General features: G+C 47.6%; 11 protein-coding genes across 11 annotated transcripts; 6 read left to right on the top strand and 5 right to left on the bottom strand.

The window, feature by feature from the left end:
- Positions 1-2,103: 2,103 nt before the first annotated feature.
- UREG_05707 (uncharacterized protein) lies at positions 2,104-3,001 on the top strand (the record flags this gene model as incomplete). Its single annotated transcript, XM_002584972.1, has 3 exons — positions 2,104-2,176; positions 2,247-2,286; positions 2,596-3,001. 3 exons carry the CDS (start codon positions 2,104-2,106, stop codon positions 2,999-3,001), a joined length of 519 nt encoding a protein of 172 aa, XP_002585018.1.
- A 992-nt stretch (positions 3,002-3,993) lies between these two features.
- On the top strand, positions 3,994-5,851 carry UREG_05708 (uncharacterized protein; the record flags this gene model as incomplete). Its single annotated transcript, XM_002584973.1, has 4 exons — positions 3,994-4,131; positions 4,195-4,524; positions 4,626-5,061; positions 5,121-5,851. The coding sequence occupies 4 exons, from the start codon at positions 3,994-3,996 to the stop codon at positions 5,849-5,851; spliced, it is 1,635 nt and encodes a 544-aa protein (XP_002585019.1).
- A 122-nt stretch (positions 5,852-5,973) lies between these two features.
- On the bottom strand, positions 5,974-6,808 carry UREG_05709 (guanylate kinase; the record flags this gene model as incomplete). The annotated part of the gene is made up of 3 exons (XM_002584974.1): positions 5,974-6,539; positions 6,628-6,738; positions 6,796-6,808. The coding sequence occupies 3 exons, from the start codon at positions 6,806-6,808 to the stop codon at positions 5,974-5,976; spliced, it is 690 nt and encodes a 229-aa protein (XP_002585020.1).
- Positions 6,809-7,843: 1,035 nt separating this feature from the next.
- UREG_05710 (uncharacterized protein) lies at positions 7,844-9,182 on the bottom strand (the record flags this gene model as incomplete). Its single annotated transcript, XM_002584975.1, has 6 exons — positions 7,844-8,173; positions 8,235-8,448; positions 8,505-8,645; positions 8,709-8,790; positions 8,843-8,971; positions 9,038-9,182. The coding sequence occupies 6 exons, from the start codon at positions 9,180-9,182 to the stop codon at positions 7,844-7,846; spliced, it is 1,041 nt and encodes a 346-aa protein (XP_002585021.1).
- A 459-nt stretch (positions 9,183-9,641) lies between these two features.
- UREG_05711 (Ski8 protein) lies at positions 9,642-11,584 on the top strand (the record flags this gene model as incomplete). Its single annotated transcript, XM_002584976.1, has 5 exons — positions 9,642-10,002; positions 10,707-10,961; positions 11,027-11,193; positions 11,250-11,343; positions 11,394-11,584. The coding sequence occupies 5 exons, from the start codon at positions 9,642-9,644 to the stop codon at positions 11,582-11,584; spliced, it is 1,068 nt and encodes a 355-aa protein (XP_002585022.1).
- A 371-nt stretch (positions 11,585-11,955) lies between these two features.
- On the bottom strand, positions 11,956-12,798 carry UREG_05712 (uncharacterized protein; the record flags this gene model as incomplete). The annotated part of the gene is made up of 2 exons (XM_002584977.1): positions 11,956-12,500; positions 12,567-12,798. The coding sequence occupies 2 exons, from the start codon at positions 12,796-12,798 to the stop codon at positions 11,956-11,958; spliced, it is 777 nt and encodes a 258-aa protein (XP_002585023.1).
- A 1,944-nt stretch (positions 12,799-14,742) lies between these two features.
- UREG_05713 (uncharacterized protein) lies at positions 14,743-16,348 on the top strand (the record flags this gene model as incomplete). The annotated part of the gene is made up of 2 exons (XM_002584978.1): positions 14,743-15,320; positions 15,376-16,348. The coding sequence occupies 2 exons, from the start codon at positions 14,743-14,745 to the stop codon at positions 16,346-16,348; spliced, it is 1,551 nt and encodes a 516-aa protein (XP_002585024.1).
- Positions 16,349-17,570: 1,222 nt separating this feature from the next.
- UREG_05714 (uncharacterized protein) lies at positions 17,571-18,856 on the bottom strand (the record flags this gene model as incomplete). Its single annotated transcript, XM_002584979.1, has 2 exons — positions 17,571-17,641; positions 17,839-18,856. The coding sequence occupies 2 exons, from the start codon at positions 18,854-18,856 to the stop codon at positions 17,571-17,573; spliced, it is 1,089 nt and encodes a 362-aa protein (XP_002585025.1).
- A 1,624-nt stretch (positions 18,857-20,480) lies between these two features.
- On the top strand, positions 20,481-23,486 carry UREG_05715 (uncharacterized protein; the record flags this gene model as incomplete). The annotated part of the gene is made up of 5 exons (XM_002584980.1): positions 20,481-20,603; positions 20,676-20,795; positions 20,865-21,173; positions 21,217-21,972; positions 22,053-23,486. The coding sequence occupies 5 exons, from the start codon at positions 20,481-20,483 to the stop codon at positions 23,484-23,486; spliced, it is 2,742 nt and encodes a 913-aa protein (XP_002585026.1).
- A 714-nt stretch (positions 23,487-24,200) lies between these two features.
- On the bottom strand, positions 24,201-24,534 carry UREG_05716 (uncharacterized protein; the record flags this gene model as incomplete). Its single annotated transcript, XM_002584981.1, has 2 exons — positions 24,201-24,352; positions 24,447-24,534. The coding sequence occupies 2 exons, from the start codon at positions 24,532-24,534 to the stop codon at positions 24,201-24,203; spliced, it is 240 nt and encodes a 79-aa protein (XP_002585027.1).
- A 1,208-nt stretch (positions 24,535-25,742) lies between these two features.
- UREG_05717 (uncharacterized protein) lies at positions 25,743-26,699 on the top strand (the record flags this gene model as incomplete). Its single annotated transcript, XM_002584982.1, has 3 exons — positions 25,743-25,892; positions 25,954-26,530; positions 26,599-26,699. The coding sequence occupies 3 exons, from the start codon at positions 25,743-25,745 to the stop codon at positions 26,697-26,699; spliced, it is 828 nt and encodes a 275-aa protein (XP_002585028.1).
- Positions 26,700-27,243: the final 544 nt, after the last annotated feature.

Raw genomic sequence — 27,243 nt, forward strand, 5'->3', positions numbered from 1 at the left:
GGGTGCATTTTACATACTGGCCATAACTACTTCGTTCCAGGGCTTTCCCGCTAAGGTACACGGACCCCTGATGGCAGCGCACTTCGCCACGAGCCAGCCCGTTTGGACTCTTGATATGGAATTGTTCAAACCAGCATATTGGACTTCTGGATTCGAATACGGAAAAGTGACAGCATAAGAGGCATAACTATGACCATCAGCCAAAATGAATCGCCAATCAGAGTTGTGAATAGATACTCGAGGGCTTATAATCTCGGATGGAAGGTAGATACAAGCGAAGGGGCATTCGTCGAATATGATAATACGGTTATGTCACTGACGCTTTTAGTTATAATTAATCTGGAATCTCAAGGATGCACACTGCTGCACTAACAGTGTTCCACGCCTGCAACGGAAGATTAGTTGGCGTTCTGCGGGAGGCCAGGTGAAGTTGATATCTCACTAACTTGTCATAGTGTCACAGAGTAGTTAACTCTATAATAATAGTTGTGATTATTTCATAGAGTACTCATAGTTTGAGTAACTACTCGCCTATCAATCGCCACCTCAATGCTAGAGCTCTTGTTTAGCAGAGAGCTATCCCGCAACAGTTAGCAAGCACTTTTCTTGGTTGAAAGTGGAGGAGCACATCTTGGCTCTTGAAGGCGTGAATCCTTGATACATTGTTCCACTGGCAGTTCCTGCTACTATTAAAAGTTCGTTGCTCCCACTGAAACCCAGCCCTGCAAGGAATGACTTGTTAGCTTGTTGACTTGCGTGTTGTTTGGTGCAGATCAGAGACCCAGTCTCCCGGGAAGTGTGATCCCTGGCTAACTAGTTAGCGAACTAGTTAGTGAGTTACGGCATACCAGACCTACCACAGCCACTAACTTAACTATTATAGAGTTACACAGAGCAAACTCTTCGCCAGCTCTCTCACTACTCATCAATAAATTTTGGGATTTGTGGATTTCATCATTTCAAGGATTCTACTTTGTAGGCCCATGAGAGGAGGAATCACCTAAATCCTACATTCTTGAATCTTGTCCAAGATTGTTAGGAAAGAATGTTTGCAGACCATAGATCACCATGCATCAAGGATTGGCGGAAGTCATGTAGGTCATATAGATATGGGCAAGCATCTGAATTACTGTTAACACTGTCCTGTCTCAAATGAAAATCATCCAACAAAGATTGGTGAAACATAAAGATGCAGTTGATGGCTGAATGAAATATCTGGTTGGGAGCAATTAGGTGACATGGAGATGGAAGTGATTGTTCTCAAACACCCAAAGCTCATCACTTAAATCTAGTATAAGTGCATCAATATGGTTGAGAAGCTTGTCCTCAGGAAAGTTAAATGTGGCAGAAGTGATATACACGACATTCATCACTGGTAGCATGCTGATGTGCTGCATTTTCGAGCAATACAACCAGAAAGCAAACATTAGAAACACCTTTTTCCTCTTCATCCAGTATCCGGCAGGGTTTCTTTTGCGGATCAAATGAGGTCACCAGGTCACAAACAGCAGAGCAGTCGATTGATGCAACAAATCGCTGGGCTTCTTTCTCAATGTGGCGTCTTTTTATTTCGTCCATTCTTGGGTCTGGATGCCGGCACTCTGTAGGACTAGAACGAGATGCTCTGACGTTTGAAGAGCATGAGGGTGGCACCCGCCTAGATTGGGTAGTTGGTGATAAGTAGGGCTTGTTTGACGTAATCTGTCACTCAACAGTGGCCTTCCCTCGATGATTAGGTAGCATGAGATCTGAAATTGATTCAGTGATCTGGCATCTGCGCGCCGGGAGAAAGGGGCCGTTTCTGAGTACCGGGACTACGTCGGGCCGGCTATACTGAGCATCCGCGTAAACTAACTAGCTAAATGTGGTTAGCGTGTCATAGAGAGCTCATCCACCAATCAACAGTAAGAAGGCCTCGTCCTTCTTACATAATCACATTCTCCTCTGATAATGAGGGGAATAAACGGAAGCAAAACTCCAGAACAAGTCGGCGGGGGAGGCTCTAAGAACAGCTAAAAGCTCTGTAGCTCTCGTTTGAATCGTTTAAAACGCAAGAAAGTCCCAGTGCCGTTCATTAAGCTCCTGTACTTTGCACTATCTAAAATGGTTTTCTATTTTACCTCCAATGTCGTTGAGCCTCCCGCATTCATCTATGTCGGGAAAGACAAGGAAGAAAGTACGGAGACGAGGTTTTGACGATTCTCTCCTTGTTGCACTTGCTAACATTGTTTCACTGCGTCGTATAGACGAGGATTTAATCAAATATGGACTGGAAGCCGACGTTTGGTAGGTTCTCCTCTAGATGAACGACCCAACTTGGCTGACTCTCTAGGGTGTGCTACATCGTTGACTCTCCCCTCTAACGCATCACGTTCTGATGGATCCCTAGTTCCACGTCGATAACTTGTCGAGCGCACACGTCTATCTTCGTCTCAACGAGGGTCAAAGCTGGGACAATATTCCTACAGAGTTACTTGAAGACTGTGCGCAACTTACAAAAGCCAACTCAATTGACGGTGCGCGACTTTCCACTTTCTTTCGGTTCCCTTTTTCAATGTTCGCTTTTTCGCTTTAACTGATGTTATTGTTATTGAGGGCAGGGAACAAAAAGGATAACATAACAGTGATTTATACCCCGTGGTCGAATTTACTGAAAACCGCATCGATGGCCACTGGTCAGGTCTCCTTCCACAATCCAAAGCTAACACGCAAAATATTTGTTCCTGCACGACAAAATCCCATAGTTAATCGATTGAATAAGACTAAAGTTGAGAAGTATCCTGATCTGATGGCTGAAAAGGAAGAATATATGTCGCAGCGTAGGAAAGAGGAACGAAAACGGAGAGAAGAGAAACGAATTGCGGAGAAGAAAGAGCGCAAAGAGAGGGAGGAATTAAAGTGGCAAAAAGAGCACGCTTATGATGATTTGATGAGTGAGGAGAACGTTTATCAAAGCAGCAACCAGAATCGCGATGAGAGCTATCTAGACGATTTCATGTGACAAAGCAATGCGCATGGAGTAATGTCCCGCTTCTGTGTGGTTTCCATGCAGCTTTCCCGACTACAATGCAGATGGAAACTCGGATGGGCGATTTCGATTGGAGCCTGATCGCAGTAGCAGGAAGGAGGCTCATTGTCAGGCTAGATATGACCTGTACTTGTTCTAGGGGCTATATGCTATGGTAGTCCTGAACCCTAGGATTGCGACAATTTGGATACCCCAATGCTCCGTCTGACTTCTTTTTGGAACTGGTTGAGGAGTGTGTTATTCCCCTGAGAAATGAGAGGGTAGCAATGCATCCCGACAAGTTTTCTATCATTGTCTCCTATCGTTTTCTCAATACTGTTTAACTAGTTCACTCGATGGGGTCGACTTTATCCAAAGGTCATGCCTATATGCACATTCGTTAATCAAGGCCACAAAGCCATTCATCGAACCTTGCCGAATCTATTTGCGACACACCAAGACTATGATTTGATGTTTAAACTATAAATAGCTACATCAATTGACAACGAACCTGAGACATGATTCATACGGCGAGAGAGAATGGCACCAGGCTTGAGCGAATAATCGGAATTGGCACTCAAGTTCCTCTTTGACTTATGGATCAGTAAATGTTGATTTGACATGCAAAGCAGGAGATGAAGTTGCTGTAAGTAATAGTAGTTAACGAAGTAGAAACTGGAAGTCAAGAGTTCCATAACTAATAAATCCGAGGTGGTTCAATAACGGCCAAGCTGGCTTCGTAACCAAATTAAGCCAGAGTACGCACCTTTTAAAAAGCTGCCCACCGACTTCGCAGCTCCACCTTTCTCACACTGCTTCGTGCAAACCGAGTGGACCCGATTCTTGAAATTGTCCTTCTGGCAATCTATCGGAGATTCCAGGAAAGAATGCCTACTGATACAGCTGCCTCAACCCCTCCTCAAAGTCAGTTCCTACAGTGCAGAACAGCAATGGTCCAAGGCTAACCTTTCATCCCTCGAGTAGCTATGGGGAAGTCGAAGAAAAACAAGAAGAAAAAGGCCGGCGGAAAATCGCATATCAATGGAGAGAAAGACAATAACACCAAAGGCCACGACCAGAATGCCGTCGAAGCCCCCCACGATGCTTCTGAACTGGAGATGAAGGTAAGATCGCGCTCCGATATACCTAAAAATGACTGACTTGCGTACTGATTCGGCCATTTCGAGATACAGGCTCAGGATTTGCCGAATGGACCGGAGCCCGACGAGGCCACTGACCCCGACGCGACAGATTGTGAAGCCACGGAGCCTGACGGTATGGGTCCGCAAATTGCGACCAAGTTGCAGAGCCCGGTACCTCTCGAGTCCGATCCCCGATTTGAAGCACTTGTACGGGATCGTGACTCGCTTCGAGTCGAGGTCGTGGAGATGCGTAGGACGTTAGAACAGATACAATCTAAGCACGACGAGGAGATGGAGGCTCTCCAGAACAAGTTACAAGAGACCCAAAATGAGAAACATAACGCAGAAACGCAATTTCGGAATCTCTTGGGCAAAGTAAACACTATCAAAGCTCAACTGGGAGAAAGGCTGAAAGCTGATGCTGTATATCTGCCTCGAAAATTTCCTATTGTTGTTCTTGCTAACTAGTGGGATAGGAAGAGTTGAGCCTTGCGAGAAGCAGAATCGAGGAGCTAGAAGGCCAAAATGAGACCTTGAAATCGGAAGTTGAAACGAAATCTGCGCAGGTGGAATCGCTGGAGGAAGAAGGCGAACAGAGGTCGAAAGAAATTTCCGGCTTACGAAATAGGACGAACCTGTCCCAGCAAAATTGGCTAAAGGAAAGGGAAGAGTTGTTAGAACAGGAAGCATACTTGCGAGCAGAGTTTGAAGATGCGAAACAGGCAATGCACAATTGGGAAATCCTAGCTATGGAGGAGCGGTCAGTTCGAGAGGGACTTGCAGATAGGGTTGTAGATCTGGAAGAACAGCTGAACTCCCTCAAAATCGACTACGAGAAAGCTTCGAACGAAAGTAGGAGCCAAGACATTACGGTTGAAGGGCTCCAGAAAGCCCTACAGGAAATTCAGACAGGTAGGTTCTATTCATCCGATGGATTGAGGTTGTTTTCATATGTTGACCGTTCCACCTAGCTCGAAAACAAGAACTGCGGGAGTTGGTGGAAACCTCCGATGCTCAGGCTGAAGATCTCCGGAGAAAGCTACAGTATGCTGAGAAGTCAGCTGCTGATGCCAATGCCGAATTAGAGCAAACTAAAAAGGAGTTAGAAAGAGCTTCGCCCTTCGAGAAAGAAGTGAAGGAGAAGAATCTCCTCATAGGAAAATTGAGACATGAAGCGGTTACATTAAACGAGCACCTTACAAAGGCCCTGCGCTTCCTAAAAAAAGGAAGGCCAGAAGATAATGTGGATAGGTTTGTTACCACACGCGAAGTTATTTACAGGATGGGATTTAACGATGGGTATAGGAACCTGGTTACGAATCACTTTCTTCATTTCCTCGCTCTTGATCGATCAGACCCTAAGAAATTTCAGGTTCTACAGCTCATAGCAGCACTTTTAGGGTGGACAGATGGTTGGATTGATCCCTTGTTCAATGCCTTATCTCTAAAAACTGACATTTGTACTCTAGAGCAACGTGAGCAAGCCGGCCTTGCTCGACCTGGGAGCACTGCATCACTTAGCCTTCGAGTTCCTGGCGCCTCTCCTGTGCATCGAACACCAAGCTCGCCTGCACTCACCACAGATTATTTTTCCGAAACCACCCCTTCTCGTAAAGAATCGCTAGCAGAGCTATGGTCTAACTTTCTGGAGCAAGAGTCACAAACCGGCAAGCGACATAAAGAATCCCACGAGCATGCTTGATGGCCGTGCTGGTCACACTGTATTTTCGCGAGAGTCGCTTCTATAAATATTTGTATTCTTGATGTAACGATTAAGGATGGGGTATCTTAGCAGAATAGATGCACTTTAAAAATATGTATAAATCAAGATGCACGCATCTCGCCAAAATCCCCATTATCCACGACCCAATCTTTCACTGTTTGATATGCCGTCTCGAGATCGTCATTGACGACAGTCTTATCGTGAGAACCTGGCTGTTTGGCGAATTCCACCTCGTTCTTCGCCTGTGTTAATCGTTTATGTAGGCTATCCTCCGTCTCCGTGCCACGGCCACGCAATCTGCGCTCAAGTTCCTCCATCGATGGAGGAGCGAGGAATAAGAATCTCGCATTGAGGTCTGTCTTTTTAAGCTGCTTGACACCCTGTTGTAGGGTTTTCCCCGGCTCGTTAGCCAACGCTCTCGAAAGACAAAGAATGAGCCGAGCTGGCACCAGAGGAGTCCATACCTCCATTTCAATATCCAAAACGCACACTTTTCCCTGGTTCATGATTTCTCTTACTGCCCTGGTGCTCGTTCCATAATAGTTGCCGCCAAACTGGGCGTATTCAATAAAGCCACCTTCAGCAACCAACTGTAAAAACCCATCTTTGGTCGTGAAGTAGTATTCGCGACCGTCTTTCTCGCCGAGACGAGGAGCACGGGTGGTATCTAACACGCAAATAGAATCTCTCAGTTTCAAATTTTTCTCCTTTCGCTTCTCTTAATAATGGTTGGAGGAAACCGTGGCTATACTAACGGGAGACGGAGAAGCTGAATTTATCAGGATATTCGGCAAAGAGCCGTTTGAGGATCGTGGACTTGCCGGTTCCTGATGGGCCGAAGATTACCACGGGACGGAACTTGCGCACTGCAAAGCAACACGGGGTTAGCTTGTTCTCTGGGGATCTCTGAAAAGGAGATGTACCTGCGGTAGCCATTGCGAACATCAATATTGCACACGGCTGGGAGGTCTTCGGTGCAGCCAAGTCGGTCGAGGAGAGGAAGAATCTGCTGCGTGGTGAGGGGTGGATTTTATGATTTGGTGCCACCAGGGGTAACAAGCTAAAAAGCGGGCTATTTCGTCCTCTGTACTCTGTCAGTTGGCTACTTAACAACTTACGGAGTACAGCTCAACCACATTGAAGCTTGAGATGGAATTGATTGACTATCAAACGAAAGTAATACTTCATAGATGTAGAAGTTGGATTGCTTTTCATTTTAAAAAATTGTCAAATAATGAACCCAGTAGTAATATCCGCATAGACCATCCACCATCAGACCGCCTGCAAGTTGTCCTGAACTCCACCGTTCTGGCTGTAGAACCCATAGTAATTTTTGAGAGGCGAATAAAGGGGAGACGTGGATACTTGACTGGACTTCATGAGTGTGATGAAAGGAATTCACAGTCAATATTGTTTACCAGCACCATAACGGGTTATCGTGTTCACCTGTTTCCGTTGGCTAAAGTCATGCTCTCGAAAACTAGTCCAAGCTGCTGAGCCAACAGAGTGTAACATGTTTCCTCTCTAGCATTTGGTAATGAGGAACTAGTCTCTGCTAAGCTATTGTTGTTGTTGTTGTTGTAATCTATATGGGAAGTGTCTCACCTATAGATACCGCACCAGTTTATACGGACTGTACCGAAAGTTTGGAGCCAAAAAGAATTTGAAAGAGTTATGGATTAAATGAACTATAAAGTCCGACGTTCGGAAAAGAAAGCATGCTTCGCAATTTCGAATCTATCCCTGCGGACGGGCAAGTAAAGGAAATACCATACTAATTCACTGGCGAGAAAAAGAAAAGCATAACAACTGCGAGAGGATATCTGGAAAATTAGCACTACTTTGCTTGCTGGCGAACAGCTGTGTTGTAACCGCGTACCCCACCCGAAAAAAGCCATAGGTCATGCCGGTGGACAGGGTTTGGATGGTGAAGTGTTCAGCGGTAAGAGGTTAGAGCCCCCGAAATTTGCTCTAATATCCGTTCAGAGTCATTCTTTGAGAATTACGGCTGACTTCTCGATCCGCTGAAGGGCTTATTGGCCGACTACCATGACCGGTAGCGCTGCTTTCCTTCAACGCAAGTAATTGCTTGGCACGGAAGGTTTCGTAGTGGATCTGGCTTGTAGTCTCAATCAAATCCTGGAGGTGGGTTCGTGTAAGGAAATTGCGGAGGTAGACAAATTCGCAATGGTTCTCATCTTCCACGTTGATCACACCCCAGCGGTTCTGGCGGCCGCGAACTTGTTTACCATTCACGATAATTGACTTTTCGCTTCCAACGACGGCGAAGGGGATTATATCCTGTGCGCGAGATAAGAAACGTGACCGGGGCGACTCGATACATAGGGTGGAGGTGTCTTACCTTAATCTGGGCGTTGACAGCACGTTCTTCATTATCCAACTCGTCGTTGTCGTATGGGTACATTTTCAGATTGTGGAACGAAAATTCCTCCTTAATTCTTTCCTTGAATGCGGAGCGCTCCTCTAAAGTGAGAGAGTCGGATTTGGCGATAACTGGGACAACGTTGACAACATCGGAAAGTTTCTTGAGCACAACGATATCTATGGGTTTCAAGCTGCAGGATTTAGGTTAGCACGAAGCAAAGTCCGCTCTTCCTGATATGCTACGTACGCATGGCCCGGAAGGCTGGATAAAGGAAAAGGCAACAGTGGATTCGAGTATCCTGAATGTAACGTTCTCTCTTGTGCCGTGAGCTCCTTTCGTAGGTAAGCGGAGTGTTGGTCCTTGATGTACTTGACAATCGGGTCCCAGCTGTAGCAAGTCGAAACGTTAGTCCATGCTACCAACATATTGCAGCCCGCATCATGCACAAACCATCGATCATTGTTGACTTGGTCGCCGTAACCAGGAGTATCAACAATATTCAATCGCAGACGGACACCGTTTTCCTCAATAACTAGGCTGCTGTCAGTTGGCAGAAATGATGTCTCGGAGGCGGGGGGGCATACTGTGTGACACGGTTTGGATTTCGGTGGTGGAACGCACTGGCTCATCCGGTGTCAGGCGGCCCTTGGAGTCAATTAGGTGCGAGGCAAAGATGGTATTGATCAAAGTCGATTTTCCGAGCCCAGTTTGTCCTAAAACCGCAGCCGAGCTGTCAGAATTGCGGGAAGCCAAGTCACGATAGCTTCAGACACACTGACCAACACACATGACATTGAACTGAAAGCCACGCTTCAATAGCTTGCGCTCAATTTGTGAGGTAATGCTATCGAAACCGACATGGCTCCGTGGGTAGACCGTATTGTTGGCTTGTTGTTGAACGGATTGGGGGGCCGGGGATGCCATTTTCAAGAGCGATTGACCGGGTGGTTTCAGCAAGCAAAGCAGTTCCAGAAGCCGTGCGTCCCTCTCGATCTATTCGCGTATCGATTCAACGTTGGGGTCAAGGGAGAGCGATGTTGATTGCTGGTGGACGGCAGCGAGAATGGTGACGGTCCGTCTTGTGAAGAGCGTTGCACCCCCTGAAATTTCTCAAGTCTCCAGAACGGGCAGCTTTGGTTTAGTTTGCTGCTCAAAGGCCAATCGCGGGTCAGGGGCTGCTGAGGACAACATTAACCCAATCTTGGTTTAGCGCGGCTGGTTACAACCTAGCCAATCAGAGCTGTTGAGAACACACTAGTCCTAATGGGGAAGATTATGTAACACACTTGACTTTTGCTGCTTTTGAAGCTTGAGGGAAGGAGATATCAAAGTCGCCGGCTACTGCTTGATATATATCTCTACCATCTGCTAGACCCTGGGAAAATGGCGGCCATCGGGGTGCTCCGGGTGCTGCCCTTTCCCTCATTCTCCGCACGAGCACTCCCTTCCTTCGCAGCTTTTCAGTCCCCGACATCGAGCCGACTCCTACAATTCCTGTCGCAACCGCTTCACATATCTTCCAATGCCTTCATTCCGGGCACGGTCGTCCTTGGTCTACCCTCTATCCTCTCAGGGCTTTGGGAATCTATCCTTCGCGCAGTCCCTAAGAAGAAAACCTCACATATGAAGAAAAGACATCGACAAATGGCGGGCAAGGCCTTGAAGGACGTGAAGAACATTACCAACTGCCCCGGCTGCGGTCAACCAAAACGGGCTCATTTATTATGCCCTTCATGTGTTAGCGGTATGTTTACCATGGTCTTTGATTCCGGCTGATCAACTAATAATTTGGCTTCCAGAGGTCAAACAACGATGGAGAGAGGACGAGAAGAACGCAACGATTTCAGCATGATTTTTCGCTCGTATTTTGGAAGAAATTTGCTAGAGATACTGGATGTATAAAACAATCCTTGAAAGAAGCATTGCATATGAATTGGCGTCTCTGCGGGCTGTGTTGTTTGAGGATTTATTGACTGTATATTTATTTTGCAAAGACAAGTCTAGTTTGCTGAAACTTTCGCTTGTATAACTATTCAATAAATAGGCTGATATCTATTTTTGCCTTTGACAACGAATTTCCCTTGCATGTAATCTGTAAATTTGACGAGGTTACATAAATCCATCACTGCACCATGAAAGGACTTTTCCACCGTCTGCGTTCCGAGGATCCCCTCCCAGGTCGATCTAGTTAACGACATCATATGTTCCCACATCCGGGGTACAACCATAGTGATTCGGTATTCCTAATATTGCATATTTCCGAAATCTTGGCCGTGCCCTGGAATATCCGCGGCCTATAGAAATGGTAAGAGCTTGCAGATAATTGCTTGTTTCAGCTAACACTGTCATAGTCGAAACAATACTTGACCTTGCACACTGTTGACAATGGTGCATTTCCACTAAGTTTCCAGGGAAAAGCGATATATACTTACTGAGAACTTCCTATAGCTCATCTTGCCGATATATTCTGTTTAGCAGTCACTCCAACCCAGTTTCTATCGGCATCGGGTGCTTCATCGCTCAAGGTCCATTCGACCACAGAGGCAGAATTCCCCATTGCCCAGTCAATTGAAAAGGCCCACAACATTGGCTGTCATCACATAGTCGCCAGTGAAAATGGCTCAAGGGCAGCGAGCGTTGGCTTTGCTGGAGAGGTCAAATTGTGGGCCTACAAAGACGGAACGTGGAGTGAGGATACTAGCTGTACGCTTGAAACGATTACCGGCTGGCAGATTACAGTGCTACATGCTGACTGACTTGGTATAAAGATAACGGAAAAGTGGGCGATGTTTGGGCTATCAGACTCTCCAACGATGGGCAGTACCTAGCGGGCACAACCCATGATGGGCATATCAAAGTTTGGGATCTAGAGAGCGGCGCTGAGCAGATACGAGACTTTGAGACGAAAGGCAGTTTTGGAATGTGCATAGATATTGTATGATCCGGCCCCCGCCATTGAGAGAGCGACTGTACCTAACAATCTTTTTCTAGTCTTCTGACGGACGATATACCGCGTCCGGCCATCAGAGTGGAAACGTTTACATCTTCGACAATGGCACTGGTCGAATGCCTTACTCTTTATCTGGTCTGTCCCTATAATAGCAAGCCCACCTCCCGCAAACTGACAGGGTATAGGCCTTGTTGATCCCGTTCGAGCTGTAGCGTTTTCCCCAGGAGGAAAGTTACTCGCGGCCGCGGGGGATTCAAAAATCATTGTGCTCTACGAAACCTCATCGGGTGAGCAGGTAGCAAACCTTACTGGACATTCGGCGTGGATTATGTCCTTGGACTGGAGTCATACGGGCGAATATCTTTTAAGCGGGTAAGTTCGATTAGCAATGCGTGACAATTCGAGATAGTTCTCTGACGTTCCCGATAGGTCGTTTGATGGGAAAGTAAAAGTGTGGTCAATCGAACGGAAAGCGTGTGTGGCTACTCTTTCTGAGTCGGATAAAGCCCTTTGGAGCGTCAAATGGTTACCAAAAACTGGGAAGGCGGAAGGATTCGCGACAGCCGGGGCAAATCGAAGCATAGCCGTTTACCGAGAGGCTACAGGCGGGTGAGCTTACAGTAATTTATGAACAACTTTTTGATCGGAGGATTGCTAGCATCAAATAATAGCAAAGGTGCTCTGAAAAAGGGTATCTCTAACGCTCTAAATCGATAAGGCAGCAAATAGTAAAAGCGAACGCATCAATCACTTCATTGCGGCCACGAACAATTTTCGCATCCGTTTGATAAAGGCCCCAAAATCCCGGTCTTCATTGACAATATCAAGCTCTTGCTCAATGGCTGCCCGGTCCAACTTGGGGCGGCAATGAAACACTTCGTAATCCCTGGAGGCTGTCCCAAGTTCAAACCAAGCTTCCTTCTCCCAATCCTTTTCTAAGAGATGACTGTACACTATTTTCAATCGATCATCTCTCCCTGCACCCTCAATTCTCAAGCACAAAATATCTTGCCAAAACTCCAGCTCGGGAACATTCAGGCGTGCCTGAGCTTCAAGGTGTCTCGCATGCGCTTTCTGAGCTTCCAGCCTTTGATTTATTGCCTTTTGTGTCTCTTCGATTTGCTGTTTTAATCGGTCCCGGGTGGTTAAGCGCGCATCTCGTTGTTGACTAATTGCGGCAATTGCTTCGTGCATTTCTGCTGCCTCCGCCGCCTCCTTCTGCAATGTTTGCGCATGGGTTTGCGATTTTAAATTGAATATCTCGATATCTTTCTGTTTCATATTCCGATCCTCTGCGGCACATATCAGTATTCAAAGCTCAAGAGCTGTCCCCCGCGAGGGGTGAGCCGAAGCCTAACCTTGGAGCTCTGCAAGATTGACTCGAAACTGGTTCTTCTCCTCTAGAATTTGCTTTCTCCCTCTTTCAATGAATGCATCGAATTTTGCGCTAAACTGTGCCATACGGGCGCGTAAATCCTCGAATCCAAAGTTGAGCGCCGGGAGCTGGTCGGCCATGGACGGCGCGTCCGCGGATGCAAGTGGAGGGCGCATGCCAGAAACTGACACAGAGGGATCGAAGGTTGAAGCCATAATAAATATCGTCGCGTTGTCTTTTCGATTTGGTTATAATCGCCAATGGCTGCTGAGGGTCTTGAGCTGGACTGTTTTGCTTGAGATGTCTCATTGCCCGACTGCCTCTGTTGGTTGCGGGGAGCAACAGCGATGGCACTAGCCAGAGATAGGTTAGCGTTTGTGAAAGCGCGCTAAACTCAAAATAAGCTTGGCTTCCCGGAACGAATTTCTGCTCATAGCTCTGAGCTCTCCCTCTGAGCTGCCACCAGAATCAACGTCCTGCGAAGATGCTGCCGTTTTCCAATTCATAGTATTTCCAATAGCTACCCGCGATCGATGCTTTATGTATAGATTCTGTGCGTCTTAGGCGACTCCGAGATGAATTTCAGCTTTTCACACGTTCGTACGTTGCGCACGAGGCCTCGATCCAAACCAGATGGATGATTGTCGTCCACAGCATTCCCTGCAATATGGGCAACTTGGGACGGCAGTCTACCTTCCAGATGCGCATCTATGGGGATTTACGCGTACTCCGCAGAGAGGTTAGGGAAAAGAGTCCGCCCGCATATTGCCTTTCAACTGACCTCGTCTCTTCGTACAGGCCCACCCTTTGTTCTCCTGGAAGAAACATCTCTTACTACCCTCGAATCCAATGCCGATCAATCAAATCACTCAGCCCGCCATGAAACCTCTCGGGCCACAAGAAAGGACAATGCGTTACTGAGAGCATATCCAGAATTAGCTCCAAGCTTGGAGCTCGTAAATTCCCACGACAGATCGTCCCAAGCTATTACCAAGACATTGAAAGATTTTGATCCTCTCGTTTCACCACGATTGGCATTCGGAAGAGCAACAGGTATCAATGGGGGCCGTATGAGCGGCCTGTCGGTTTCGATTGTGGTCACTGTTTCTGGTGATCCGGCGACCTCGATTGTTCTGATCCCGGTGGACTTCAAATCAGAAAGCATATCGGTTGGTTCGGGACATTTAACTGCTGTCCCAGCTCTACAGTATGAATATGCTGCATGGTGGAAGTGCCCTGGGGGCCCAGTGCAGCAAATTTGTTTTGCGGAATCTATCGACGAGGATAGCACGTATCTTGCCGCCAGATTTTCGCATCATACTACTATATTTCGTCCTCTCTACCACTCTGCGCCTCTCCCGCCCGCTTCCGGAGTAAGGGGCTTCATGCTCGACGCACGATCGAAGTCTCGTCTCGACGTCAACCCTTTGCTTGATATTCCCATCTCGCTAAGCGGTGGACACCCTCACGCGGACGTCACTTTCAATCCATGGTATCAACGACAGATAGCAATCGTTGATCGCTGCGGCAATTGGAGCGTTTGGGATTTAAATCGGAGGGTACAGCAGAAGTTTGGTTGGAGTGCTGAGCAAGGACCATGTGGATCGTTGGCATCCACATCCGAGCGCAGTGGTTCTGAGGAAACAGGGGAGGACCACTTTGATGGGTGGGCTTCAATTACTTGGATTGGGGATGTAGATCGATTGGTAGTCTGTGACCGCCGCAATTTGGTCTTATGCAGGCTTAACGCGCAACCGCCTGAACAGTATATGATTGACCTTGGTTTCGAACGAGGTTCCGAATGGATTCTAGATATCTCCAGAAGCAGAAGCAGCCCTTCCCATCTTTTCGTCCTCACCACGGCCCGAATACTTTGGCTAGAGTTCCTGTCCGATGATGCGCCTTCTAAGCGTCATTGTGACGGTGAACCATATGTATCCACGCTCCTCAGTTGGAATCATTTTCGAGATATAGAGGACACCAGCCTCCGTCTTACCCAGATTGTTGCCCGGAATGGTACAGTTTACCTTCACCTGTTTTTGCAAAACCGTATCTAATCAGTTGCAGAGGTCTCGATCGTCATCTTTTCTCGTTTTAACAATCTTGCCGAGATTTTTCGCTTTTCCGTTTCGCCTGAAGACTCATCCATTCCGGTCTCCATGTTCGATCCGACCTTGCTTTCTCTTCCTTGGGCTAGGAGTGATGTCGAAGCTGGACGAGGAGATATTCGGTTTTCGTCTATGATCTTCAAGAAGATCGAGGGGGCTTCTGGTTTCCAGGAACAGAACGACACAAAACCGACCTTTGTGAAATTCATCGGTCAACGTACCGAGCTTGATATAGTTGAAAGCCTGTATTCTGTGGAATTGAATCAGGAATCCCAGACAGCGAGCTATCCGTACACTCACTCGATACGAAAGCGCAATAAGGCGCTCAGTTCACCTTGGGTCGACGACGATTTTCTTGTGGACGATATGGACGTCCCTGAGTTTCAGTTTAGTACCCGCTTTCAGCAGGCAAATCGTGTCTCAAACTCGTCTGATCAACCTTTTCAGCCAGCACAACGTATTGAAGAATGGAGAAGTGAACACTCTTGGCTGATATCTAACGAAGATGAGTTAGATTTAGATCAAGACGGGAAGACAATACAGCCTCAAGGGTTCGATGATTGGATTAGTTCAGCTGTCGACCGACTCCAAGACCAGATGCATAGTTATGCAGCATCTTCAGCAACCCTGTAAGAACTTAGTTCCGTTTTGTTTCCTTATATTCAAAGTTAACAATCATGTTAGACTTGAAATCCTTGGTCCACCTCCAGCTTTAGATGCGATTGACAGCAACACACGGAGTTTTGAACACTTCCTATCCACCATGGCAAGCGTGCTACCAGCTACTCCGCGGCAGTATCGGTTATCGAGACTGCCATTGCCGTTCTCTGCGACATCGAATCTGGCCGTTTACACACCAGTTGAGCAGAGTGATCTATCCCTTGCAACAGTTTATGACTCACTTGTCTATGACTGGCTTTCGCCGCTATCCGAACAGGTTCCGAATAGAGTCAGGATAATGAGAGAGAAAATGATCCGATCTGTGGTCACGGAGATAATATTTTCAAGGATATCTCTTGTCCGTGTCGGGACTGAGGAACTAGATACTACGAATGAGGATGAAGCCGGTGCATTGGTTAACGAGTCGCAGCTTCAAAGTTTTGGGTCATCACAAAATATCATCTCAAGTCAGACTCAGAAATCTAGTCAAGGATTGGACCCATTGCATGAGTTTCCGGAACCGCCGTACCGCTTTTTGAAGCGCTATACAACCCTGAACCATCAACGTGCGCCCACAAAACGAACCATCACCACAATATCCCATTGGAAAGTCAACACCGATCCATCATATTACGATTGGCAGAAAGCGGCTGATGCGATAAAAGACGAGCAGTCTCTATCCGAAGAACACCCAGCCGCACAGAGACGTCGCAAACGTGAAGAGCGCAAACGACGTCACCTGGAAAAGGCTGAACAGCAGGCTTCCATGCAGCCTTCGACACCCAGGCTCATGGACGGCGGGAGGCTGTGGGGGAGCCAGCCTGTCACCACACCGGCTGTTTCTTCTTCCGGGGACCCCAGGTTATGGAGTAGCCAGGTCAAAGAAGAAAGTGTTCTCCCAATGTCTCAGATGGAGAAGGGCGTGTTTGGGAGTCGGCAAGCTGGTCGAAAGAGTCTGGGCAAGGAAAAGAAGAAAAGGCGAGCTGCTGGATTCTAATAGCGCCAGACGATGCATCCCTGCCGTATATTCGCGTGTGCGATTAAATACTCGGAGTTATCAAACTATTTCTCCATATGAATGCCTGAATGCATGTCTTGTTTATCCAAATGTTTAAATAATACTCTGTATAAATATCTATAACCAAACTGAAGGAGTTTCTGCCCAAATGGTGCCGGTGCAATAATAAACTGAAAGTTTATCTCAACGGTCAAATGGATTCGACCTCAGCACCCCCGTACGTGATCGTGGCGCTTTTTCCAAAAAAGAGCTTCACTAAGAATAAACCAATGTAATGCTACTTGAACCCTGGCATCCCATCAGGGGCCCCTATCGATGGCCAAAAATGTCAATTATATCCTCAACTTCGTCGTCCTCGCCTTCGACCTGTTCTTCTTCTGAGTCAGTAGCACGGTCCTCTTCGTCTCCCCATTCCTCCTCGCTTTCATATTCCCTACTTCCTAGGAGACCTATGGTTGCCCTTTTCAGAGCTGACACGGCCCAAAAGCTATTATCTCCATCACCCTCGCTATCTGAATGTATGATCTCCGGTTGTGAGAATGTGGTCCAAATCGATCCCCGTCGTCGACTAAGGCCAAAATAATCACCAACCGTGGGGGACACAGAGCGTGCGTTGAAATTTTGCGGGCGAGCGGATGATGATAGGCTTCCTGCTCTTGCTAGAGGATCCAAGGTATCTGAGGCGCCGTCCAAAACTGGTATCGATCGGGCCATGAGTCTATCCTCAACAGTGAGGTTGTTTTGCATCCTGGGCAGAGAGATTGGGATGCCACGGCTCTGGCCCGCTTCAGTCCCACTACCCTGCTCATCTTCCGTAGAGAATACTCGGATCTGAGACGTGTTGTAGGAATCGCAGCTAGAAATAATCAGCTCGTCTCGAATACTGGCGGGGGTAATCTCAGCGTACTTATCACACTTCAGACCTAGCCAATGGTACTGTACCACACTCTTTGCACGGCAATCATTGCAATTTATAACAGCTTTAGTGTTTTTGAACTCTGCTGGCATCGGTTGACTCTGAATTGTGCGGTCCAAACTCCTAAACTGAGCTTCCATATTCGCGAAGCTCTTGTTACATATTGGACACCGATATGACGTCCTTGAGTGCTTGTCATAGCATTTTTGGTGTATACTATGGCCACATTTCATGAAAACAACTGCGTACGGGGAATTGAACATGTAATCGCCGCAAATAGGACAGTCACACTGGGTGGAGCGCTCGATGCATCGATGACTGGTTTCGAGCTTGATTGGCAAGCATACGGTGCAAGTCTAAAGCTCCATTAGCGACTCATTACGAGCTTGTGGCTCTTTGGTTACCTTGCAATGGAAAAAGTCCTTTCCAAGGCCTTCCCCAAGACGACAAATTCCGCAGCCATGGCAGTGGTATATACTCTTTGAAGCGTCGTTATCCCAAAGTTTGCAAATTCCGCAATAATAGCAAGCAGCTTGAGTGCTGCATGACTTACACCATTGGCTTGCTTGCTGGGGTGTTCGACACACCATGCAGAGCATATTTTCTGTTTCGTGGCGAATCAAAGAATGATCCTCCACCGCATCATGGCAAAATCTGCAGGTATACCAGCCTTTGCAGGTAAAGCATTGTAACTTTACATTCCTCTTGTAGTGTTGGCATCCCAATACCTGTTGTACTTGGGAAATTGGCGAATTATCCGTTTTGCCGGAGAGCATCAAGTCCTCATCACCATAGGATGGTGTGGGAGGCGCAACGTTAGGAACATAGGTGGGAGTAAGATCATCTAGCGAGAGATGGAAGTGCCTACCGGACGTACTGGACGAGCTCGAGAACGTAGAAGCAGGGGTTAGGGTAAGCTGATCAGACGAACGCTTACTCTGCGGAGACAACGGGGTCAAAGGCCTTTCGTGATGCACACCCTGCGGCGAATCCGGTACTTTGAGCGAGGAGCGGTACTTCTCCGTCATTAACGCGTGTATCCGCTGGGCCTTCTCCGCACTGGGTGCGTTGCTCTCTCTAATCGCATGTATTCGTTGTCGGAGAATGCGCATCCCATCATCAGCAGGCAGTGATTGACCTTTGTCGCTCCAATTCCCTGTCGAACGCAAGCCATTCTCTGCGCTCAACTGGCCATGCAACTGGTCCTGCGGTCGAGTGAACCCTCTTCCAGTGGAGCGTATGGGAGAAACTGGCCCGTCGGCTTCAGCGAGTATGTCCCGCCGCGGTGTGTGGCTAGAGCTGCGTCCTCCATGCTCCGAATCTACTGTTTGTTGTTGGAGGCTCGGCTGCCCCTCACACCTCGCGGGGATATCGGCGGATGGGTTGGAGGGCCGGCGCGGCGGTTCAATCGGTTCAAGCGGAGACTGTGGTCTTTGCTCGGGAATTGGATCGTTATCAATATTCACATCGTCTAGTGTATTATTGTTATTATTCTCGACGCTCAGTTGAGCAACCCGGGAGTTGATATCTGGGGAGTCAGATTGGGCCTGGTCAGGAGGCAAGGATTGCATGTCGAGGAGTCAACGAGAGTGGTCCGTCAGTTATTCATTGATCAGTCAGGCAGAAGGTCACTAGAGATAGTAATGATATTATTACGTCTCATACTTTCCAGTGTCGAAGACAACTTGATGCCCCATGGAGACAGGATTGGGATTGTGGTCTGGAGGACGAGCTTCGGTGTGTCAAAGTGCTCGCCTGACGTGACTCCCCGAAGTTACATCTTGACCTCGCCTCCCAAGTCTTGTTTGTTCACGAAGCAGGATCGAACGGCGCAGACTGGACAGGCTTCTAATAATGACCTATTTGTGATACTGCGTATGTATCTATGTGCCTACAATTTTGAAGAGGAATATAGTCTAAATATGCGCTTTTGGAGTCCCACTTATGTGTTGTAGAGGGTTCAAAACCCTTCCTGGTGTTACTTTCCATGGCTATCCTCCTCGAATGCGGCTTTGGAGAATAGTTACTTATTCCCATGAACGAATTCCGGCTGCCCACCCTTGGTTTTGTATGATATTCACCCCATTCAACATCGCAAACATAGTTCTAGGCTTTCGTTGAGTAGATGCAAGGTTTCATCAAAGTATTTGTAGGGCGTCGAGCGAAATCTATAATCGGCATCGGTCCTCTTCTTTGCGAATCTGTCGCGAAATCAGCCCCGAGTCACCCCTGCGCGACGGGATGACTTACAATGGCGGACTCCACAAGGATGAAGGCCCTCGATAGTATTTGACATTTGTCAAGTTCTTGAGAATCTGGCGTTCTGTAGTTCCTGGCTGCTTGGCTCGATCGATGAATTGAATCGTGTTAACAATCCTCTGGGGATTGAAATCCGACGCTGAGCCGGATCGAAACGCAGATCGGAGTATATCCCGCACGTTAAAGCGTGATGGCTTGGAATATCTCACAGTGCGCAAGGCAGTGCGGTACAAATGCCTGTAGGAAAGGGCGACGGCATGGCGATAGCTCGTCGACCTGAGAATGTCCACCGTGAGTGACATTCGTTGGAGCAAAGCGCGGTAACGGCTCGCTGTTAACGTATTTACCGCTCCAGCCTGTCTCGTGGCGTCGCTTGAGGCCGTTGATATACGATGACATAAGCACCGAGTGGCCAGTCACGTGGCAGGTCAGGTGGAGGGTACCCAATTCCGTTAAAAACGAGGCGATCCGCCTTTCGACTTCGCTTCATCCTCGCCCAACAACCCCAGACACCAGCAGTAACACCACCTTCATCGGCACAGACTGCATCCTCAACCAGGCGAAAAGACATCCATACCTACCACGGTCCCTGGGTCCTTGTCCTGTGTAACTCTCTATCTCTATGGGTTTTGTTTGGTGACTGTGCTTAGAACACACACGACTAAGCTACTTTGGCAATCTTTCCCAAGTACACAGTGTGCTTAATCCTTAAGCACACTCGCGTTTGCTGATTTTCTTTCCTGGCAGCATTCTTTTGGTCTCAATTGCTATTTTCATTAACCTTATCTAGACGAGATTTTTCATGCGCGCAAATGTTTGTTTCCTGGCAGAAGTATGATATTCTCTGACGCTACCTGCCTGTAAGGTGTGGGAGTTTATAGCTTTCTAGCGCTCTCGTCCTCGAGCTAGGAGCGCTTGCTGGCAACATTGATCAGGATGACCCGTGTGCCCAATCGGGCCGCTGCGCTAGCTCGCAGCAATGGCGCAAGAGCCAAAATTCGCAAGCACAAAATTATTATGGAAACTGTCACTCAGGAAAAGAAGAAGCTTCGGAGTGTTGTACGATCCTCAACTCACGCAAATTTCAAAGTCCCTCGATGGATGATTGCTTATATCACTAACTACTCCTAGATATCTTTCGAGGCAAAAGCGCCGCCTGGTTATACTTTTATTCCGGCCGGAAACCCCAAATTTACAAGCGCCTGCAAAGAATTGTGTCGGAAAGATGGTCTCAAGGTTTTCACCGTTTCCGTAAGTGTATCTTCTCTAGCCGTTTCTCCACCAGCGCAAATCACTGACCCCTCTCTGTATTACGAACAGACCACCCCCCATCAAGGCATGCATAACCTTTCCCAACAAGTTCACAGAATTGGGTACCATTTTCCAAGTGTTGTAGTCGCTACAGTGTGCATGGAACGAGGAGTCTTTTTATCTTCCGCCGGGAAGGTGATGCCTTATCGACAGATACCTAGTCGTGGAAATGTCAGGGAATTTATTCGTGAACGAAGAGCAGATTCGGAACTGTCACAAAATACAATTAACGCCGAGGCCCGTGATGCGATCAAGGATCTTTTCCCGAATATTCCAGATAAAGATCTAAACCAAATTATCAAAACCGCGTTCCGCAAGGTATGTCGACTTCAAGCATCATTGCGTTGCTGATAGTTAGTAGGGCAAACGGAAAGTCGGAACCGCTGTTGAGCTCCCATTGGCACGCCGCGCGCAGTTGGCTGTCGTTGCGCACATACGCCATGTGTACACTGAGTATGATCGTTTGCTCAAACTCACATCTTTTCAAGAAGCTCGGGCTGCGGTTGAAGAGCCATGTCTCGCAACACTTGTTCAATGGAGAGGTGACGATGAGACTGGGGAGACTGTTCTTGAAGATGTTTTCCGTGAAGTTATTGTTATTTCCGACGATGAGGACGATGACGAGACCAGCGATATTGAACAGACCCCAGCTGATCGAGATTCAAGTGTCGAGATTGTTTCCAGCAGTACTGTTGTTAGGGAACTGCAAACTCAGCCATTGCCACCTGGAAATAGGGGTATTGCTCTAGATCCCTCGGAAGACGAAGCCCTTTCTGGCGTTCGTTTTATTCCCGAATCTTCACGAAAACGAAAGGCGGGGGATAAGAAGAAAGTCGATCGTCGAGGTTTCAGCAGATACCAAGCATGGGATCGAGCCAAAGACCGATATAAAGATATCTTGAATATATCTAACTCTAACCAACAATCTAGGCATTCACCCATGCTTAATAACCCGCCTGTCACAATTCAGGGACGGCAACATGAACCCCAATTAACAAGGCAATTTCCCCATGTTCAATCACCGACAAGGCCTTTACCTATAACTCGCCCCGCGGACTCAACTCACTCCAGACCACCTCTGTATCAGGATGTGGAGCCTTCTATACCACAACTACATGTAAGATGCTCGCATTTCACTAAGCTTTAACTCTAGAGAATCATCAAATTAGGCTCACGCTAACTGGTCCACTTTTGAAGCGGCGTCTCGAACCTCCGAAGATAATCCGTTTGGCTGACGGCTCAGTTTTTGAAAGAGCGGATACTGTTCTGAACCCAAACTATGTGAGGCCGGATGAGCGGTCAAGATTTGTTGCACCTTCATCGCCCCACGCCCGTGGGTATTTATCCACCGATCAGGTGAAGTATCATACATTAGGTCTTAGACAGCATGATCCCATGCTGGAGGTTGCCAGTAATGACAATAAGTATCGGACCGGAGGCCATCATACAGCTCACCAAGCCCCTGGATACATAACTGATCCCGGACTGCCCTTGTCACGAAAGCGGGACTCTAATGGCTTGTTAATGGAAGAAGCTTACCATCAGCAGCCACCGCTCGAGGATCTATCCGGTAGAATGAAAGTCATTGATATTGACGATGCCAGGTATCAGCTCCCTCCGAAAAGGAGTAAGTTTGTGCTTCACAATTCCATTGAAAATTCCCATCCGGATGGCCGCAGGGAAACTACGGCATTGCCATACCCATCTAGTGCCGACTTCGACTTGGGGAAACGTCGAGAAACAGGGATTTATGATCCGGAGCTTGACAGACAAAATATCTTGGTTAATAAAACCAATAGGCCTAACGACCAATATCCGCACCCGTTATTGAGACGTGTGGAGCATCCCAGGCCCCAAATTGAACGAAAATTTACTGGGCCATCACAACCAAAGGAATTTACCACCAGAATGGATGGGTTTCCTGGTGAATTTGACCGTGGACAGGTTCGTCAAGGCCAAGTTTCAGACCGCTCTCATGCCAATCATTCTGTTCATATGGCTACGGGCAAACCGCCTGTTATCACAGCGGGTAGCTCTTCATATAGGGTCAGGGATGACAACAACAATGTCGGACCTAACCAGCTTTCGCATATCTCGAACCCACGACACGTGTTACATGGATCAGACACCCACGAGAGTCGGGAAATCCAACTCAAAGGACCTGGTCCTGTTCACTCTGTTGTAATGAGAGAGGCGTCGCCAGAACGGAGACCCCTTTTATTTAACCAAGATACACGAGCTTCGCGTATCTATTCACACGATTTTGTTCGTCCTATATCGTCTCCAGAAAACAATGGACCCTTGAGAGGGCGCACGTACACTTCGACGCGTGATGACCAGATAGGCCCAAATGGCCGTTACTCAACAAAATATGTTCAGGACCTCGATGCTGGTAGGAATACGACTGATCGTAGGATTGCGTATGACCAGCGCTCTCTCTCCCCTCCAACTCACCGTCCTGATTCCCGGATAGCTGGTCCCGTTCATGCGCATAGATTTCACGATTCCCGGGCCTCACAACAGACTGTCCCTCTGGGCCAGCAAGGAACTTACCATAACCGTATAGTGGCGGATTCATATCACGATATTCCGCCTGGCCAAAAACGGTATGGCTTTGCGTTCCTTCCCTGATCGTTTGTCAGCTACTAAACTAGAGTACCTTGTTGCCTTGGTTAATGATGGGTGCTGATTGTTGATATTGGAAAGACACCACCGATATGATCTAGAAAACTCCTTACCAAAATATGACGAGGCAAGTTTCCGAGATGGAACTTTTGGCGACACGAGATACCCCAGGCAGCATGTACTACACAGCCGTATGCTTGTTCCAGGTGGTTGACCACGTAAGGCTCGAAGCCTATGTCTCACGGAGCCGTGGATCGAGCCGGCGGTTTTGAGGTTTTTAGAAAGACGAGTATTTTGCAAAACCCCAAAGGACTGGCAATAAACAACCATTGTAAGGTGTGCAGCGGATTAGGAAATAATTTCGAGATTCTGTTGGAACGCGTTTCTGCATGTATGTATATACGTTTGACGGGCGATTTATGCCTGTACATTGCTAGATACCCACCCAACGCCGCTACAAATATTTGCAAGATAATGTACGATATATCCTTCATGGCTCATTCCTTAGATATGTATAAGCATGGAGGAGCTCCTAACGAATAAACCATTAAGCTCGGCTTTCACGATTTCGTTCTATGTCAACCTTTCGGAAGACGAGGATCCTCTCGCTTCCACATTTCACTATCCGTCAAGTAAACAACAATGTCATTTCTGGTCACATAATCTTAATCTGGTTTAGCTGAGACAGCTCAGATACCGAAGTTAACAAGTTCTAATCCTCTAAACCGCCATCTCCTTCCCGTCTGCCTCTCCTTTCGTTACGGCCTTGCCTGTCTTCTTGATGGTGCTGAGGACAGTGTCGTATTCGAGAGTTGGCTCTGTCACGACAGTTGCGGTCTGTGATTCAAGGCTTACTTCGTAGGATTTGACGCCTAAACCCACTCTATCGTTAGTCAATTTGCTCGAGGAACGCTATTATCTTTTGAAAATGTTGTGTCGCGGGGTTGGATAATAGCCGGCGCATACCTTCAAGCTTCTTGAGAACTCGTTCCACGGCTCCGGAGCAGCCGCCACAGCTCATAGAGACATCGAATTTATATTGGTGATCAGACATCGTACTCGCAGTGTTTTGAATATCTTGCGAATGGTGTGTGAATTGGTTGTCCTGTGCGGAAGATGGTTCAAGCTGAGGCGGGAGCGTGGAGGGGAGAGAGAGCAAGGGTACTCGCGCGGGGTAGACAACCACTGGGCTAGCAGTCAAAAAGGTGAAGTTATTCAGATATCGAGGGGAGCTTCAACCGCTGCTTCTTTTGTGATTGTGAATCCAAATTTATCGGGAAACGGCGTGTTCTTATATCTTTCACGAGCGTTGGTGAAATGCGCAAAAACAGCTCAAGTATTATAAATCCATAGCATAGTTCGCTGACGATGAAACCTCCGGGTCCCAGGGAGACTCGAGAGGACCCAACATGGCCGGGATAGCTTTCCCACGACCACTGTTATGCGCAAAAATGTCTCAGCTCCAGGCTTCTACTAAGAGAAGCATCGAGAGGCTAGCAGCTAGTTATGTGACCATTTGGTTACATAGCCCTCGATATCGGGAAGAAATATCTTTTTAGCTTCAGGGCCGAAGCATCAAGACCGCACCGACGATCTTGACAAAAGCTATCAACTTTTGATCTCAAACCGGCTCACCGAATAGTTCACTTATATGGGGCCAGCCTTGGGCTATATGACCATCATTCGTCCCTGGACCTGTTGACTATGTATGTCGACGAGCTTTGGTTCTCCGCACACGTTGCCGAGGGGCCGATAGATCCCCTACTTTGGAGGACATTTCGAGCACCGCTCCTACACTCGAAATACCGAGGTATGGACTTTAATATGGATGCAGAGGGGGGCCATCAATGGTGTCTAGTGTTTTGCACCCGAATATGGATGGCTATATACGCTTTCCAGTGTCGTCTCCCCAATCTCAATGCCCGCGAAATAGCTACTATTTGAGGTCTTCAGGATCGAAAATGGCACGAAGCCGTAACTCTAGATGGGGTTCTAAGGGGCGGCGCCCTGTCAGAATTGCAAATTGCTCAGGGGCTCGAGGTATTGCCATTTTCTAAGGGCAGCGGTGTCCGGATATTCGTCAACTGAAAAAGTTCGCATTAGGGGATCCTGGTTACCAGATGCTCCGGCAGGCTACTCAAGGCGATGTTGATTTCATAACTGGAGACTATCTCGCAGGTGAATAGAACTCCTTTTCCCAGAGAGCTATGTTCACCCGCTAACATCGCCTCAGAGATGAATCTGGCAGAGCATGCGGAAGCAATGGCAACCGGACAGCATCCTGGATATGATCCTTATGCATTCGACGGCATCCAACAGTCCATTGATGTCATTTGGGAGAAGCAAATCAAAATCGTCCTAAACGCTGGCGCTCTCAACCCGAGAGGTTTGGCGAAAGAAGTAGCAAATTTGGTGGGATTATGATCTTGGTCTAGCTCTTTTCTTAGAGCACTTACACTAATACTCTCCCAAGGTCCGATCTCGAGGATATAACCTGAAGATAGCTTATGTTTCAGGGGACAATCTACTGGAGGAAGTGCGAAAGAGCCTGGAGACAACGGGACAGTTGCCTGCCCATCTCGACTCTAGTAATGACCAAGTTCAGCTGCAGGCCCATTCGACAGACCTGTTAGATACACATAAAAAACCAGTGGTCTCCGCAAATGCATATTTGGGGGCCAGAGCTATCGTAAAGGGGTTAGAACAGGGAGCGGATATTATCATCTGCGGACGAGTAGCAGATGCCTCGCCTGTGATTGGAGCCGCGTGGTACTGGCACAGCTGGAATGCCACTGACTATGATGCATTAGCTGGCGCACTTGTGGCAGGCCACTTGATTGAATGCTCCGCATATGTTACCGGATCAAATTTCTCAGGGTTTACTGAGTTCAATACCGACCTTTTCCTTGATCTGCCGTTCGGAATTGCTGAAGTTGCGCATGATGGGACAACAGTGGTCACAAAACATGAAAACACCAAAGGCCTTGTCAATGCCGAGGTGGTCAAATGCCAGTTCTTATATGAATTGCAAGGAGATATCTATTTGAATAGTATGAGATACATACCCGCGTTTCTGTGGAATGTCTTTTTTTTCCCAAAAGCTTACTGAATTCTAAAGGCGACGTGAAGGCATACACGCAAAACATAAGTATTGAGGATATTGGCGAAAATAGGTATGCTGAATTTCCAAAGATGCTTAGGTTGGCTGCTTTCATCTGATACCTGTGAGCAGAGTGCAGGTCTCAGGGGTAAAAGGGGCGCCACCTCCCCCAACCACGAAGCTCGCGATATTTTATCGCGGAGGCTATGAGGGACAAATCCTCGTGAATGCAACGGGATACGGAACGGATAAAAAATGGGAGCTTTTTGAAAAGCAAATAAGATTTGGGCTTGAGAAAAATGGATACAAGGACAAATTTCAATTCCTGGAATTTCAGATGTGAGTGACCGACGACACGAGTTATGTAACTACAGTGAATTGATTGATTGACACGGGTTTCCATGCACAGCTGCGGTACTCCAGCAGTTAACCCGTCGAACCAATTGCAAAGTACGACTTATTGCCGCGTCTTTTCCCAGGCAGATGAAGCGGATACAATTATGGCAGTTCCGAAAGCAATGCAGGAGTTTACGATGCAGCACTTTTCCGGTATGTCCAAATTCATATCTGTGCAAAGAACAGCAGTATTAACAAAAGCTACCCTAGGATTTCACCTTTCGCTGGACCTGCGGACAGCAGCACCACGGCCGTATCTGGCCTTCT

The sequence above is a fragment of the Uncinocarpus reesii genome, genomic scaffold (genome assembly GCF_000003515.1).
Source record: "Uncinocarpus reesii 1704 scaffold_3 genomic scaffold, whole genome shotgun sequence".
In the NCBI taxonomy this organism is placed as follows: Eukaryota; Fungi; Ascomycota; class Eurotiomycetes; order Onygenales; family Onygenaceae; genus Uncinocarpus; species Uncinocarpus reesii.